The 15272-nt window shown below is 33.2% G+C and overlaps 1 protein-coding gene across 3 annotated transcripts; it reads left to right on the forward strand.

The window, feature by feature from the left end:
• Window positions 1-626: 626 nt before the first annotated feature.
• On the forward strand, window positions 627-5184 carry LOC143594122 (uncharacterized). Of its 3 annotated transcripts, none has more exons than XR_013146266.1 (3): window positions 627-1182; window positions 4500-4572; window positions 4763-5179. XR_013146266.1 is itself a non-coding variant. In XM_077073511.1 (3 exons), exons 1-3 carry the CDS (start codon window positions 724-726, stop codon window positions 4789-4791), a joined length of 537 nt encoding a protein of 178 aa, XP_076929626.1. In that variant the 5' UTR covers window positions 627-723; the 3' UTR covers window positions 4792-5184. The 3 variants fall into 3 exon arrangements, 2 of the variants coding, with proteins under 2 accessions (XP_076929626.1, XP_076929625.1); XM_077073511.1 differs by having other exon boundaries at window positions 4500-4548; window positions 4763-5184; XM_077073510.1 differs by having other exon boundaries at window positions 4500-4685; window positions 4763-5170.
• The last annotated feature ends 10088 nt before the right edge of the window (window positions 5185-15272 follow it).

The following is a 15272-nucleotide window of genomic DNA, read 5'->3' on the forward strand; positions in this document are numbered from 1 at the left end:
AAGTATGAAAGTATGAATGAAAGAATATAAGTTTATGTGTATTGTATAATGTATGATTAACTAGAACTCACTCAGCGTAGCTGACTTTTAGTATGCACGCAGGTGAGTAGGATGAGGCAGCTCGCTTGAGGAGACACGTGGCACTGAATAAGAGGCTGGCATCGGAAGACTCAAGACGTTTAAGTTTAATGTTTCATTTATTTTGAAAGACAAAATGATGTTTTAAGACAAGACGTGTTTTGTTATGAAATGTTTTATGAAAGCTTTTATATTCCGCGAATGTTTTAATTAACTCTGATATTTAGAACTGCGTTTATGAGTAAATCCAACACGAAAGTAGGGCTACCGGTAACGGGGCCTTACATCATGCGACACTTTTTCATGGGTAATCAGTTGATGAATACCGATGAATACGACTATTTACTACAGTATACATTTACTTAGTGGCGCAATTGCTTGTCATGGGAGTTCCTTTACAATAATTATCAACTAAAACATCAAGCCACACACCACTAGTGTGACTCAATACTTTTAATTGAAGTCATGAGTTGCACTTTTGGTAAATCTTTCAGGACAAAGAAATATATACTTTTGCCAAAATATGATAAAAATATATACCAACCTGTTTTCCACTTTTTGTGTCAGCTTTAAAACCAAATAAACCCCCTCATTTCACTATATCACCATTAGTATATCATAATTCACTATCAAGAACTCTAGATCATGAACATGGAACCATCGGAGGAAGAAGCATTGTTTCGATCCCACCAATACACCGCGTTATACTTCGTCCAAAGTCCTACCACAACCGTCTCATTTCACTCACCAACCACACAACGTCGCCTCACTCTCTCCCACTACTCCTCATCTCGTGGATCCTCCAATTCCATGCATGACAAGAAGTTGATCTCTCGAGAAAGCTTGGACCATGAAACCGATGGTGATGGTGGTGGTGTGGTGGTGAAACTTGGTGAAAAGTGTGTGGAGAGTGAGGATGAAGAAGGGCCATGGGAAGAGAAAGATGTTGGGAAGAAGATGTGGGATTTTGTGTCGTTCTCGCGTTCGGATTCATGTGTTTGGATCATGTTTCAGATAAGTTTAAGATTGATGGTCAGCTTTGGAGTTGCATTGTTGTTCTTCTATCTCATTACTAAGCCTCCTTCTCCGGTTATCTCTCTTAAGGTCACCTTTCACTCTCAATTACTCTTGTTCTCTCTAGAGTCTAGATGTGTAAACAAGCTGGTCGTTTGCGAACTACTTGAGCTCGACTTGCTAAAATCTAGTTTAATAAGTTGGCAGAAGAACAACACTCTACTCTCAAATCCATTTAATCTACCTACCATGAGGATTGAATACTCGACCTCCAAAAAAGAAAACACATGTTACAAATGCATGCCCTTCGGTAAAAGTATAGTAATTAATAAAAAAAAAATTTAACAAAGATATTTGAAATTTCCAATCTCATATTAAAGAAAAGTTTTAGCTTTCTCGATGTTCTTTTATATAATTTCCTTTTGCAGTTAAAAAAAACCTACATGATCAACAAGAGTAAATAAAAGAAAGTATCCTTTGAGATTTTTTAGGTTTTGAGTTAACGTTTTTCTAATTCATTATTAATATGGAAACGACATAGTAAGTGAGTTTTTTTTTGTTAACTTTTCTGAATCGACATATGAATGTCTAAAAAGTTAAACTAGGTACTGGACTGAATGAATGAATGGAATGGAAGAATGAATTGAATGGGCAAAGAATGCAATGAATCATTACCATTTCATTGTCATGTTTGGTTACCTGTTCAAAATGAAATGAACCATTATTTTGTGTTGTTTGGTATGAGGAAAAAGACAAAGGAATAGAATACAATTCACTAAAAATGACAAAAATACCCAACCTAAAAAATAAATTAAATTTAATAAAGTTATATTATGAATAATAAAATATTTTGACTAACATAAAGTAAAAATCACTCAAACGTTTCAACAATAAATAATAAATTCACATAATTAGTTACACACAAATAAAAAAAAAGTTCAAACACAATACTGTTCGAAATTATTTTTTTAGTTTAGTTCCAACCAAAATTCAGAATTGCAAAGCATTTATTTTAACTTATTATATACTAAAGGTTAATTTGAAAACAATATGTAGAGTTAGTTGGAATCACGAGATTGGAAAAAGATAATGGCCAAAGACAAGGATGGAAAAAACTATATGGTCCTGGAAAGGAATGACCTTAGCTAAAACCTTCTTTTTCATATGACCATCTAGTGGTTCTAATTACATGCGTATGTGTAACATCATTAACTATATTCTTTTACTCGTGGCCACTACAAATTAATTAATATTTCATTTAGTTTAAATATATATATTTACAGGTATACCTTTAATTATATTTATAAGCTATATTTAATTATATTTATAAGCTATATTTTTCTTAACGGCAAATTTGAATCAATGACGAATTAGTGTCTCATTAATTATATTCTCTATGATGTAATTATATAATTATTCTACTTGATTCTCACTATTTACACGTTAATATCATTTGTATTTGATACAAACCTAGATAATATATAGATACAAGTTTGTTGACGGCTAATACATATACACACTTTTTAATTTTACTTCTAAATCTAAGATTTATAATTTTACTTCTAATTCTGCACCACTATTTACCAGGAGTTAAACCCTCAAACTTATAAAAATGAACACCACCACTTATAAAAATGAACACCACCAAAAGTAGAGGTGCACAAAAAACCCGTACCCGGAACCGGACCTGAAAAAAATACGAGGAACCGGTTTTTTTATACCCGGGTATTCTATACCCGAAACCGGAACCGACCCTACCCGTAGGGTGTGGATAGGGTATGTTTTTTGAGCTCAATACCCGTACCCAGAGCCGTACCCGATTTATACCCGTAAATACCCGGAACCGGTCATCCCTATACCATACCCGGTTATACCCGATACCAATTTTCTAATACCCGAAATAATACATGAGTTTTTATAGTATATTTTTATGTTACTTCACAACTTTTATGTTTAAGTTTTTTTAAAATGATTTGTGCTTAAGTGGAATTATGGTTTTTGTAATATGGTTTAATTAGTTTTATAAATTACAAAGGAAATATAAATTTTAAACAAATTTAAAAGAATAATAAAATTAAAAATTCAAAACCGGATATTACTACCCGGCCGTACTCGGAAAATACCCGGTTCCAATACCCGGCAATACCCGAACCCGAACATACCCTGCCCGGGTGTATAGGGTTGAGTTTTTCTCCTCAATACCCTACCCGATTTCTCTCAATACCCGATTTTCCAATACCCGGTCATACCCGAAATCGGTTCCATACCCGAACCCGGGTATTAGAAAAAACCCGATTTGTATACCTCTAGCCAAAAGCATTTGGTCAAATATTGATGTTCCATCCTTATAGAAACTATTTTTGAGCGTAACGGAAGACTAGCCCAAGCCCATATTTTGATGATTGAAACAATCACGGGTATTGTACTACTGAATAAGCTTAGCCCAATTAAAGTTGATCTATTAATCAATATGATCTTAAAAGAACAATGAAATTCTGAACATAGAATTGTGAAGGAAACCGTATTACGTATCACATCTACAGGTACACAAATCGGGTTCTGGCTCGAAGCAAATTTGGGCTGAGTTTAATATGGTCAAATTGGGTTTTATTCAAACTGGTTCAGATTAAAACCGGGCTTTTTAAGGGGAAAAGGATGGTGTTTGATCACTCTGAAACCAGGTTTAAACCAAAATGGATCAAGTTTAAGCGGTTTCAATCATGTTCCAAAAGCATAGGATTATCAACCGATTTTAGCCCTACAGTTCGATTAGGGTACAAACCGGATTTATTTTGAAAAGCCTTGCCGAATCTTATAATAACCTAGTTTATATTTTGTGATACTTTATTTAAAAATTTATAACTCAGATACAATATTTTTTTGGAAATTTAAGTTAACATAATGCCATTTACTCATTTATTGCATACTAAGACCAACTGGTATACCTCCCTAACTCCCTAAGCCTCACGCAAGGGTTCTGCGTGGACAGCTCATCATGCAAGGGTCATTCATTACCACGTACGGTCACGCCGGTCATTCCCAAATCCACCAGTCGAACCTTTTGTGTTCTTTTCCTTTATTTTTTATTTATATTTCATATAAATATGTGTGGAGTGATGGGGTTAATGATGGAGGAAAAGCCGAGTTGGCACTGACATGACGTAGATGTGACAAATGACGGAAAATGAGAAGAATGACCATAACAGATGTCGTAACATCGCCATAAAATTGAAAATGAGATCCGATTTTCATTTGTGTATGTATAAAGTTAATTCAAAGAAAACAAAACATAGTATTTTTCTGTTGAGTTTTTTTTTCTTTCTTGAATTACATAGTCTTGAAAATATTTTATTACTTTTATTTTGAAATTATTCTATCGTTTTAGTTTCTTTCTTGTATGATTATAGATCAAAAGAATGAACGAGTTTCAGCTAGGGGAAGGAGCAGATAACACAGGTGTTACCACAAAATTTCTCACATGTAATTGTTCAATAAATCTACTTGTAAACATCAAGTCGAGACTCTATGGTCTTCATATTCATCCAATCGTCTTAACTATGTCATTTGACGATATCCCTTTTGTAACGTCGACTGTAAGTCACTCTTTTAACTTGTCAAACAAACCATGACAAATAATGTAAACCACGATTGGCTAATCTTGTTTTGGCAGGAAAACCAAGCACTCTATGCATCAAGTAATGGGCCAACTTCTTTCTTGTTACACTTGGGGACAACAAATAAGCCTATGTATGGTGCCGGAAGAAGTATGCAAGACATTCTAGACTCCGGAAAGGGTCTATCTTTGGTTGTTCTTGTGAAATTTAGTTCAAGATTTCATGTTGTCGGGAACCTTATTCGCCTTAAATATCATCACCATGCCGAGTGCATATTAATCATCAATAGATCACAAAATAAACAACGTAAAACCTTGATTTATGATCATCGATGTAATTTGTTATGATTCCAAGAGTGCAAAAGTTATTCGTCCTCAAAGAATATGTTTAATTAACCATATAAAGTTTCTTCTTGTAATTAGAATATCTTTGTTTTTTCTTTTCTCATTCTTATAGAGTTGGATATAATTAACTAGTAGCGGAAATTCCTCACATGGCAAGAAACTAATCAGGTTTTGTGTCGGCTAATACGGCCTCTTTTATCAAACATGTTAACCCAATCGTGAACCATACAATAAATAGATTAAGCTAAATATGTGATTAATTTAACAAATCTGACTGATTAAGTTTCTTAACTTTATTCTTGTTAGTACAATAAATTGTGGTCGTAGTTGTTCAAATAGGGTAAGGGGTAGTTTAGGGATTAATATGTAATGGGAATGGTTCATAAGCTTAAGTATGCATGTGTGTATATATATATATATATATGACCATTCACTTAGTTATAGCTAATCACACACTTACTTGTAAGCGTATGAACCCTTTTACGCTTAGATATGCTCCCATACGCCTAGGTTGTGGGGTATGGGAAGGCCATTCGCTTAGTTATTAGCGAATGACCGCCAATAATGACCCCATACGTTTAAGAATTTTGTATGTGGTGCATGTCTATAAATAGACGTATTCTAACGAATAAGCAATACAATGTTCTATAATCAATTTAAAGAAAACATGAATGGTTAATCAATTCAAAGTTCTCGTGAACCGGTCAATCCCTTACCCCTCCACCTCATCTAGGTTTTTCTAGAAGACAATAACTATCGATAAATTTATACATATACGTCTTTTCTAATGTGTAGTGGTGGGTTCAATCCCCACATACAACACTTTATGGAGGGAATTGGTGGCTCAATGAAGAAAGATCGGAATCTTTGTGATATCCGGTCCAATCCTTAGGGCATCCGGGTTTTACCAACAGTGGGTCTTGTAGGTCCGAAACCAGATCAAACAACAAAACAAACTAAGATACTAGTTATTCTTGGATCAACCTCACAACTAGTTGGCGGAAACAACTAGTTGGACCGAGATCTCGGATCTTGTATGTGTGTTAGAGAGAGCCGAAAATAGAGAGGAGGGTTAGAGAGGTTGAGAGAGTTTCTAAGGACTTGGATAAAACTGTTTTGTGAAAAGGTTAGGTTGTGTATTCTATACACACACTTTATATAGTGAATGTATTATCATACACTCTTCATTGATAATGCCCAATGGGCTCCAAATACAAAGGCCTCGGGCCCAATACATATAAACGTAAATAATCTAAAACTGTAAATAAACTAATTACAAATACGAAAGACTCAACAACCAAAACCGGGCCTTACAATCTCCCTCTAGTCTTTTGGTATTTGTATTATTTCCTTCTCATCACTCGCATTTGGACTCATAGTCAAATACACCATCTGGATCATCTTCAAAAGGCTTCTTTTCAACAAGTAATCTAGCAAACTTGTTGAACTTTCCAACGATGGCGTCCGTGTTGTCATGACGGACATCTTCGACTGTGCAAAGAGGCGACTCCACAAGTTTCTTCAGGTCGTGAAGTCCAAGTCCAGCTAGTTTAAGCTCATCAAAAAACGTGAGCTCATGACTGCGAGTGCAATGTATGATAACTTCGCCGTATTCGTTGTCCAATTCCCATGTAATGAAGTCGTGAAGAAACTTCGACCTCGTTCACATGCTTCCCATCCTACTCACGTTATAGAATTTGGTTCCTTTTCTTGAGTTTCTTCGAGAAGGTGCAGCAACATGAGTGACAACATGTTTATAACGGCTGGCTCAACATTCTCCCTAACTGGTGTATCAGGATCGGGAGAATAATTGATGCCATCATCACTTTCAACATTATTTTCATCTACGGCTTTCTCGAACAGAAGGAATGGTTCCTGCAAAAGAACAAACATTTAGTAAAGAGGCGAGCTCAGCCTCCACCGCAGCCTCCGAGTCCCTCGTTTTCTCAGCCTCCTTTGACGGATTAGCATCAGCCGTCTTATTTCCGGTAGACTTACCGCTACCAATTTTACTACCATTACCATCACCACGAGTATCATCATAGCTATCATACTCATCCTCATCCTCGTCATCTCTCTTATAACTCATCATCGTCTCCGTCCAAGCACTTTTCAAGATATATATTTTATCGGGTCAACACTTAACAAACAATGCAATAAAGACCTTGTTGTAAACAAAAACCCATTTTGACTAAATACTTAAAAATTAAAATAAAATTTTAAATTAAAATAAAATAAAAATTTTAAAATAAGTTCAAAGTAAAATAAAGTTTTTTTTTTTAAGAAAAAGAAAATTTAAATTAACAGAAAATGAAACCTTTTGGACAAAAATAAAATTTATACAAAATTTAAAAGAAAGTGTTAAAATAATTACAAAGATGAAAACAAAAGTAAAATAACCTAAGAAATAAGAATAAAATAAGATAAAATCAAATAAGTTAGAAGTAAAGACAAAATTTAAAAATAAAGTTAAAAATAAAAGTTGAAAGTAAATTAATAGAATCAAAGAAAATAAAATCAAATGTTAAATGAAATAAGATAAAATAAAATTAAAAGAAATATAAGTTAAACTAATTTTAGCATGTAAATTAAAATGAAATAAAAACTTAAAAATGAAGTAAAATTTAAAAAAATTTAGATAAGGAGAATACTAATATTATATTAATTAATTTACAAAATCCATGGTACTTGTTTTTGGTGAGAAAGATCACGACATGGAATCATATTGTCTATAGCGTCCTAGATCACACTTCTATTTGGATATTAGTATGCCAAGAACCCAAAGTCGATTGTAGATATGTTGGTCCACTATAAACTTAACAAGTATTTTGATTTCACCGTGATACGTTAAGGTATAGTTAGGCACAATACTTGTGTGGTCCCCTGTTAATCCAACATGTTATATACTCCATCATACCTTGGGCATACTTTGTGTTCATCAGTATCACCACGAATTGACTCCGACCCCCTAATGATTGATCAAAACATTTTGAGCTTCATAGACTTTTTGCAAACTTTTCTTTCAAACAATATGTATAGGTTGAACCATGGACTTACTAGCCTTGTTGGCTTATGCCTTCATATAAAGTGTTTAGGACTTACTTGTTTGCCCCACGTTACGTGGTTCTAATATACCCCTTTTTGTTTGATAAAATTATCAACATTTTTGTTGTTGATTTTTGAATATTTTTTGAGTATTTTGCAGTCTTTCTGCTTTTTCAATAATTTTTGATATTTGCAATATTTGAAGCTAAAGCAAGAAATAATTTTTCATTGTGACCAATCACTAACGGGCTCGTGTATGACTGACTATTAGGATTTTTGCCTTCGTATTACTTATTTGGAGTCGGCAACCACTTCATAAGAGTGTAACCACTAGCAAAGGCAGATATTTAAGTTTATATCACTATGATAGTTACTCATTTGTCAAGCCTATCTACACATCAAGCAATGATCTTGTTGGCTTTTGATATACTCTTTTCATGTGCTAGGGTCACCTAAGACAATTTTCTATCATTTTTCAAAGGTCGGATCGATTTCTCAAAATTTTCCGATATTTTAATTATCCGACTCACTCTAAGTAGGAGCTCCCTTTAAACGAGAGAATATCTTTTAGATCTTTTTCTGATTTTCTTAACTAAATATAAATAAATAATGTAAAATATTTTTGGAAAGTCAAGTGACTTAATTTTTGATTTTCTTAACAAAAGTAAAATCTTTTTGGTGAGTTATGACTCATTTTCTCCCTCTAAAATTGTGACATATTTGAAAAATATTTACAAATTTTAAATACAAAAAGATAAAAAAAAATATGAAATAAAATGAAATGCAAATTAAAAAGAAAATTAAAAACAAAATAAAAATAAAACAAAAGCTTCAAATTTTAAAACTTAAAACTAAATTTTAAAAAATAAAAGTTTAAAATTTAAAATAAAAGAAAAATTTAAGCTAAATTAAAAAAGAAACTAAATTAAAAAGAACCTAGATAAAATAAACTTAAAAAAAATAAAAATAAAATGAAATAAAACAAAATAAAATTAAAATAATTTAAAAAAATAAAGAAAAATAAAAAATAAAAAATTTGATTTTGTACAAAAGAGATCATGCCAAGTGACTCAACGAGAGACAAAAATCTGGCACGATCAAAGGCTTTAGTAAACAGGTATGCATAGTTGTCATCAGTATCGACCCGTTCTATATGTGACAAGCTTTCGGTTCAGATTTGAGAGATGCTAAGCAAGTTGTGGTTCAGTTGTTTCACCAGATTGACGTCGTCAAATGCCAGGACTCCATTTGACACTTTACCTTGTTTAGAAATGTTTCCACCCATATCTCCAGCAAAAGAAACGTATCCGCCATCGAACGGTTTAATGTCAAACAGCAAGGATTCATCTCCTGTCATGTGTCGGGTACAACCACTATCCAAATATCATATATTATTTACAGAACATCTTGGCTGACCCTACATATTAGCAGTTTAATTAGATACAGGTTCCCGAGACTTAGTTGTCTCGGGAGGGTCAACCACAAGGTTGTCAAATGTCCTTTTCTCGTTGTTGTTTATGAAGTTGTGGGACGTGACAGAATCAAAAGAACAGTCTTTAGGATTCCATGCACGAGCAGGTTTCCTGTTTTTAACAGATTTTCGAGACTGTCTCCTTCTTAGTTTTAAGACAACATCCTCAGATTTTTCAATCTTTGGATGTCTATCCTGCTTTCTTTTTGATGAATTCTCAGACCTTTCAGTCTTTGAATTCCTTTTTGCTCTCTTTTTTTTGGTTATCCAAAAAGGAGGTTTATCATTCTTTTTATTTCTGGATCTCACATCCATTTCGCTGGCAGAACTGTCAGGTTGGTCATTTCTTGTTCTTGAGCTTGGTTTAGCTCTTGAACGGAATTGATTAAACCTATTGTTCGTTTCTCTTTTCATCTTATGCCAGCTCTTGCAATGTCTTGCAAGGTGAGACGGGTTACCACATACAAAACAAAGTTTTCTTCTATCTTCCCTATAGAAACCGTCAGAATGATAATACATGGGTTGTGGAGAATAAGGATATGGCTGTACGGGAACAAATAAGTTGTCATATCTATGACCCCGATCATCAAAAACATTTGTATAGAAAGAGTTAACATAATCTTGTGAATAATAACCATAGTAGCTATTATCAAATTGATTGTACAGTTGAGGTTGATAATACTGATTAGTAGATTGATAAAAATTGTTTCTATGAGGTGGCACATATTTACCAGATGTACTTGTTTTTTCCTTTTCAAAACGATTTTCATTAATTTTAGTCTCCTCAACTTTACAATCTTTTGACGAGCAGCTGGGTAGGTTAGTATTCACAGAAACCGTCTCATGCACAGTTCTATCAACAATGGTTTCATCAAAAATAGTTTCACAATCACTATCGGAAATAGAAACATCATTTTCATTTTCAAGAGACGTGTCAACATGAACACTCTCATCAGATTCATTATTGTTCAAAATGTTTTTGGAAACAATATTATTACAGACAGGGTTGTCAATAGATGAATCAAAAGGCAAGTTTTTATCTCCACAACCCTTGTTTGTTTCCACACACCCCTTTTCTTCTACACAACCCGCTACATAAGATGAACTACTATTATGACTAACTGAAGGAACAGCTGAATCAACAGTCTTGGGAGCAGCAGGAACGAATGTCTTTGAAATTGGCACATGACCAATACCATAGACCATTTCTTCCTCTGGTGGTGAGTTAAACTCAAAGTGAGGAAGGCTAGTATAGTTATCATTAAAAGGCGGTGGGGTACAGCAGAACTATCATAACCTATACCAGTCTTTAATCTTAACTTCATTTGTGACCCAATTAGCTTGTTCAGCTTTTCAGAGGCTAACTCAAAGTTTTCTATGACAATTTTCTTTTGAGATAATTCAATTTCTAACTTGGAAATTTTAGCATTTAGTTCATCTATATGTTTTTCATGATGTTGAGCTAAATATGTAGCAATAGTGACATTTTCCCTAAGTTTTGTCATATCATTACCATGAGTGTTAATCCTAGTGGTATAAATCTTTGCAGCTTTCTTAAGATCATCATTCTGAACTTTAATGCTACGAACTTGTTCAAGAATTTTAGCATTGTGATTTCTATAATGAAGAACTTTATACATTCTTGAGTGCAAAGTTTGTGTACCTCGGGAATGAGCGATCTAGGTGTAGGAATCCCATTAGTGGAGCTTGACGAGATGTTTGCTTGACTACTTCCACTTGCAGCACACTCGGGGATGATAGGACTTGCTTGACTGCTCACACCCGCATCACTTGTCTCATCTTTATTTTCTTTTGACTGATTGTTTATTCGAAGGTTGGCATCCATTGATTCAATAGACTTGATGGTAGAAGTCAACTCTGAGAGTGTTAATATATCCAGGTTTGTCGTTCTCTTGATGGTAATCACACTGGTGTTCCATGCGTAAAGCAGTGAATACAACAACTTCATGTTGATTTCAGACAACTTATGGATGATACCGACACTTCTCAATTTAGTAACGAGTGACTCAAATATGTTGATGAGAGATGTAATTGATTCTCCTTGAGTATGTTTAAACATGTTGAATTCTTCTTTTAACATGTCCATTCAGTTCTCCCTCATACCCAGATTTATTTTATTTATTTATTTATTTATTATTTTTTTGACAAATAAACCCAAAACCTTTTCTTAGACCAGCCCGAAGAAAGATCTTATCAACTTTGAAACCCAAAGTAAGTAATTCTAAATTCCGAAATAACCCGCAAGTTATACCCGTGCCAAACCTTTTAAGAATCGGATGGTTCACAAATCTTGTAAACAGTTCTCAACACCAAGAATTGTTTTTGTTAATACAAGTTCACCAAATAAGATTGTCTAAATTTGAATGGAGTGGTTGAGCGAAGATTACACAAATCTTTCAAGTGGTTTTTTTTTTTTTTTAATATGTATTACATAATAAATATGGGCCACACAAATATTCCAATACTCAAAAGTCAATGTCAACGTAGTAATATGCGCATCACTTAGTGGACTTCAAATAAAGATTGAATTGTACTGAAATCTTTCAATGACATCCATATTTATCTTTCCATCATTTCTTAAAAAAACAAGACAACCAGATTTTTATGGTTTCTTCATCACCAAAATAATATATCCAAACCCAACCTTAAAATACAGATCTGAGATAGCGCTATCAACCCCGTCGCTAGACAAGATCAACAACACAACTCAACAGATTCTGTTTGATCACCGAAACCGTATTGCGAGAACCAGATGCTTGTGAGACAGGAGGATTGTGGTTGGTTACGAGATGGATGGCTGATGGTGGTTGGAGAAAGGTAATCGGGAATTGAAGAAAAGTAATCGAATCTGGAGATTGTAATCGACTCGAGTTACTTGTAATTGACTGGGAGATGTAAGCGAACGATGATGTGTAAGACGGATGAGGATGTAAGCGAGTTGTATCGAACACAGATTGTAAACCAGTGGAACTTCTAACCGAGTGATGAAGTAAGCGAGTTTGGCAAATGTAATCGAGTGTGGATGTGAACGAATGTTGTAATCGACTGCGACAGTGGAAGGTGTATGCGAGTTAGGTTAGATGCATGCGACTTTGGCAACTGGAATGTATGCGAGTTGATTGTATTCGAGTGAGATCAAATGTATGCGAGTCTGGAGTGTATGCGAATGACTGGAATGTAATCGAATTAGGCTGTTGTATGCAAGTGGGCTGTTTGTAATCTAGTGGGGTAAAAGTAATCGAGTCCACCAACCAAACTTTTGTTTCAAAAATTTTAGACCAAAACAGTAAGTCAAAAACTCATCTTTTACAAATTAAACCCATTTGCATGAATAATATTACCTTTCAAGAAAACATTCACGTATACCAACACAAACATTAATTCTTTGAGATTCACAAACCACAATTACCAACTTTTTCAACCAAAACTACACATATTTGAGAATGAACACGCTTGATTTTCTTGAAAACTTGAAGAACACAAGAAACCGAAAACCACTTATTTTCTTGAAAAATCCGTCTTTTCACACACAAAAGACCAAAATCCAAGGTTGTGACCCAAGATCTACAACTAGTCGAGCCCGAAAGCTTTGATACCAATTGTAGGTCCCGAAACCGGATCAAACAACAAAACAAACCAAGATACTAGTTGTTCTTGGATCAACCTCACAACTAGTTGGCGGAAACAACTAGTTGAACCGAGATCTCGGATCTTGTATGTGTGTTAGAGAGAGCCGAAAATATAGAGGAGGGTTAGAGAGGTTGAGAGAGTTTCTAAGGACTTGGATAAAAATGTTTTGTGAAAAGGTTAGGTTGTGTATTCTATACACACGCTTTATACAGTGTGTGTATTATCATACACTCTTCATTGATAATGCCCAATGGGCTCCAAATACAAAGGCCTCGGGCCCAATACATATAAACGTAAATAATCTAAAACCGTAAATAAACTAATTACAAATACGAAAGACTCAACAACCAAAACCGTGCCTTACATGTCTTTAGGCAGGTGAGTTTTCTTTGCAACTGGAAATAACTTAAAGGTACTCAAGGGGCTTCGTATGGCAGGGTTGGACCATCTAGCGATCACCTCATGCAGAGTACCTAATTAATCAATTATCTATTTATTTGCTGACCGTTAAAAGAACCAGGAATCTCTAAAGCATCCATCTTTGTCCATACGCAAACTTAGTTTATTACAAGTGGACATGCACCACGTTTATTTACTTTTCACATTATTTGTATTGAAAATTTGAAATATAAACTTTAGTCTTATTCGTTACTTTGTCACTTTAAAGAATTTAAAAAAAATCACAAGACATTTTTATTGTAAAGCAAATTGTAGAAAAGGAAGAGCATGATACAATGTAATTTGAATAATATTAATTATATTATTTGCGCCAAAACTTTCTTTATATTTTGTTGCATGTGTGTGGCACACACCATTTAGTTTAAATAATTATATTATTAAGTTTCCTCCTCAAAACTACTTATTCTTATATGAGCAACTAACTTGATTCCTTTCCTATTATTAGGTAGAGTGAATAAAAACATGTTAGCATAAGTTTTATCTATAATATATATAAACGAAAACATAAAAATCCTACATGTCGCGATATGATCGCTTCCCCTTTTTTTAAAGTCACCATATTTGCTTGATTTTTAAATAGAGGTTTCTCATGCATTTGATCCGAATTCACGGGTATGGGCCTTATCAAACGAATATATTTTTTCTTAAACGGGTTATAACATCTCATTAAATTAAAAACCAAATATTTGATATAAAAATCCTATAAAGTATGGATATACTAAAAATTAATATATGATTTATTTAACAAAATATATATGATTTATAATTAATAGACCAATTTTATAGTTAAAAAAATAAACGGGTTTTGGGTCTTATCAAACTCATATAGCTTTTAAACCGGGTTATAATATCTCATTTTTTTTTTAAACAATTTATCATTAAACCATAACTATATTATTAACTTTCATACAATAAAAAACAAAAATTCAAAAAATAAATAAATATTAGAAACAAATAAAATAAAACAACACCCGTAATATAAGAGATAAAAACTACTTAACGTATAAATGTTTAAAGTTTAGTACATAAAGTACCAATACATATAAAGTTTGATGTATGTTTATAGTGCAACTTTTATCATATTGCTGTTGAGAAAAAAAAATTAAAAGGAAAGAGAGGTTACATGTGTTGCAAAACAAATTTGAACCATTAAAAAAAAGTTTTCTAAAGTAGCAATGTGTTGCAAAATACTATTTAAATTTGATTCAACAAATCGATACCTAACTTTTATTTGGTTTATATAACCTTGAATTTAGGATTCGAAATAAATCTAAATATAAATATTATTTAGTTAGTTTAATTGAGAAGTTTGGTGTTAAAAAGTTTTTCTCTTAATATTTTATTAGTTTAGTTTTATTTTTATGTAAATCATTTTGATATTTAAACAATTATGATAACTTGGCATATTGGTTGTTTATTAGTTTGTTAGAGCTTAGGAAATTAGAAAAATGGTGTACAAGCTCGAGGCACATCTTTAACAAATTTTTAAAATTTTTTGGGGTTATGTCGAGACCTTCTTTCTTTGAATATTTTTTTGGTTTCTTTTATTTGATATTTTGTTTAAATGTGTTAATTTGTCAAAATTATTATCTGGGT

Source organism: Bidens hawaiensis, unplaced genomic scaffold, assembly GCF_021521415.1.
Source record: "Bidens hawaiensis isolate Kalapana, Puna unplaced genomic scaffold, B.hawaiensis_p1.1 tig00043101_1, whole genome shotgun sequence".
In the NCBI taxonomy this organism is placed as follows: Eukaryota; Viridiplantae; Streptophyta; class Magnoliopsida; order Asterales; family Asteraceae; genus Bidens; species Bidens hawaiensis.

Excerpts from the sequence above, each read along its gene's own strand:
- LOC143594122 (XM_077073510.1), top strand. The coding sequence starts at position 724 with ATGAACATGGAACCATCGGAGGAAGAAGCATTGTTTCGATCCCACCAA. Across the intron at positions 1,183-4,499 it reads CTCCGGTTATCTCTCTTAAG|ATCAAAAGAATGAACGAGTT; the intron begins GTCACCTTTCAC and ends GTATGATTATAG. Across the intron at positions 4,686-4,762 it reads TCCCTTTTGTAACGTCGACT|GAAAACCAAGCACTCTATGC; the intron begins GTAAGTCACTCT and ends TTGTTTTGGCAG.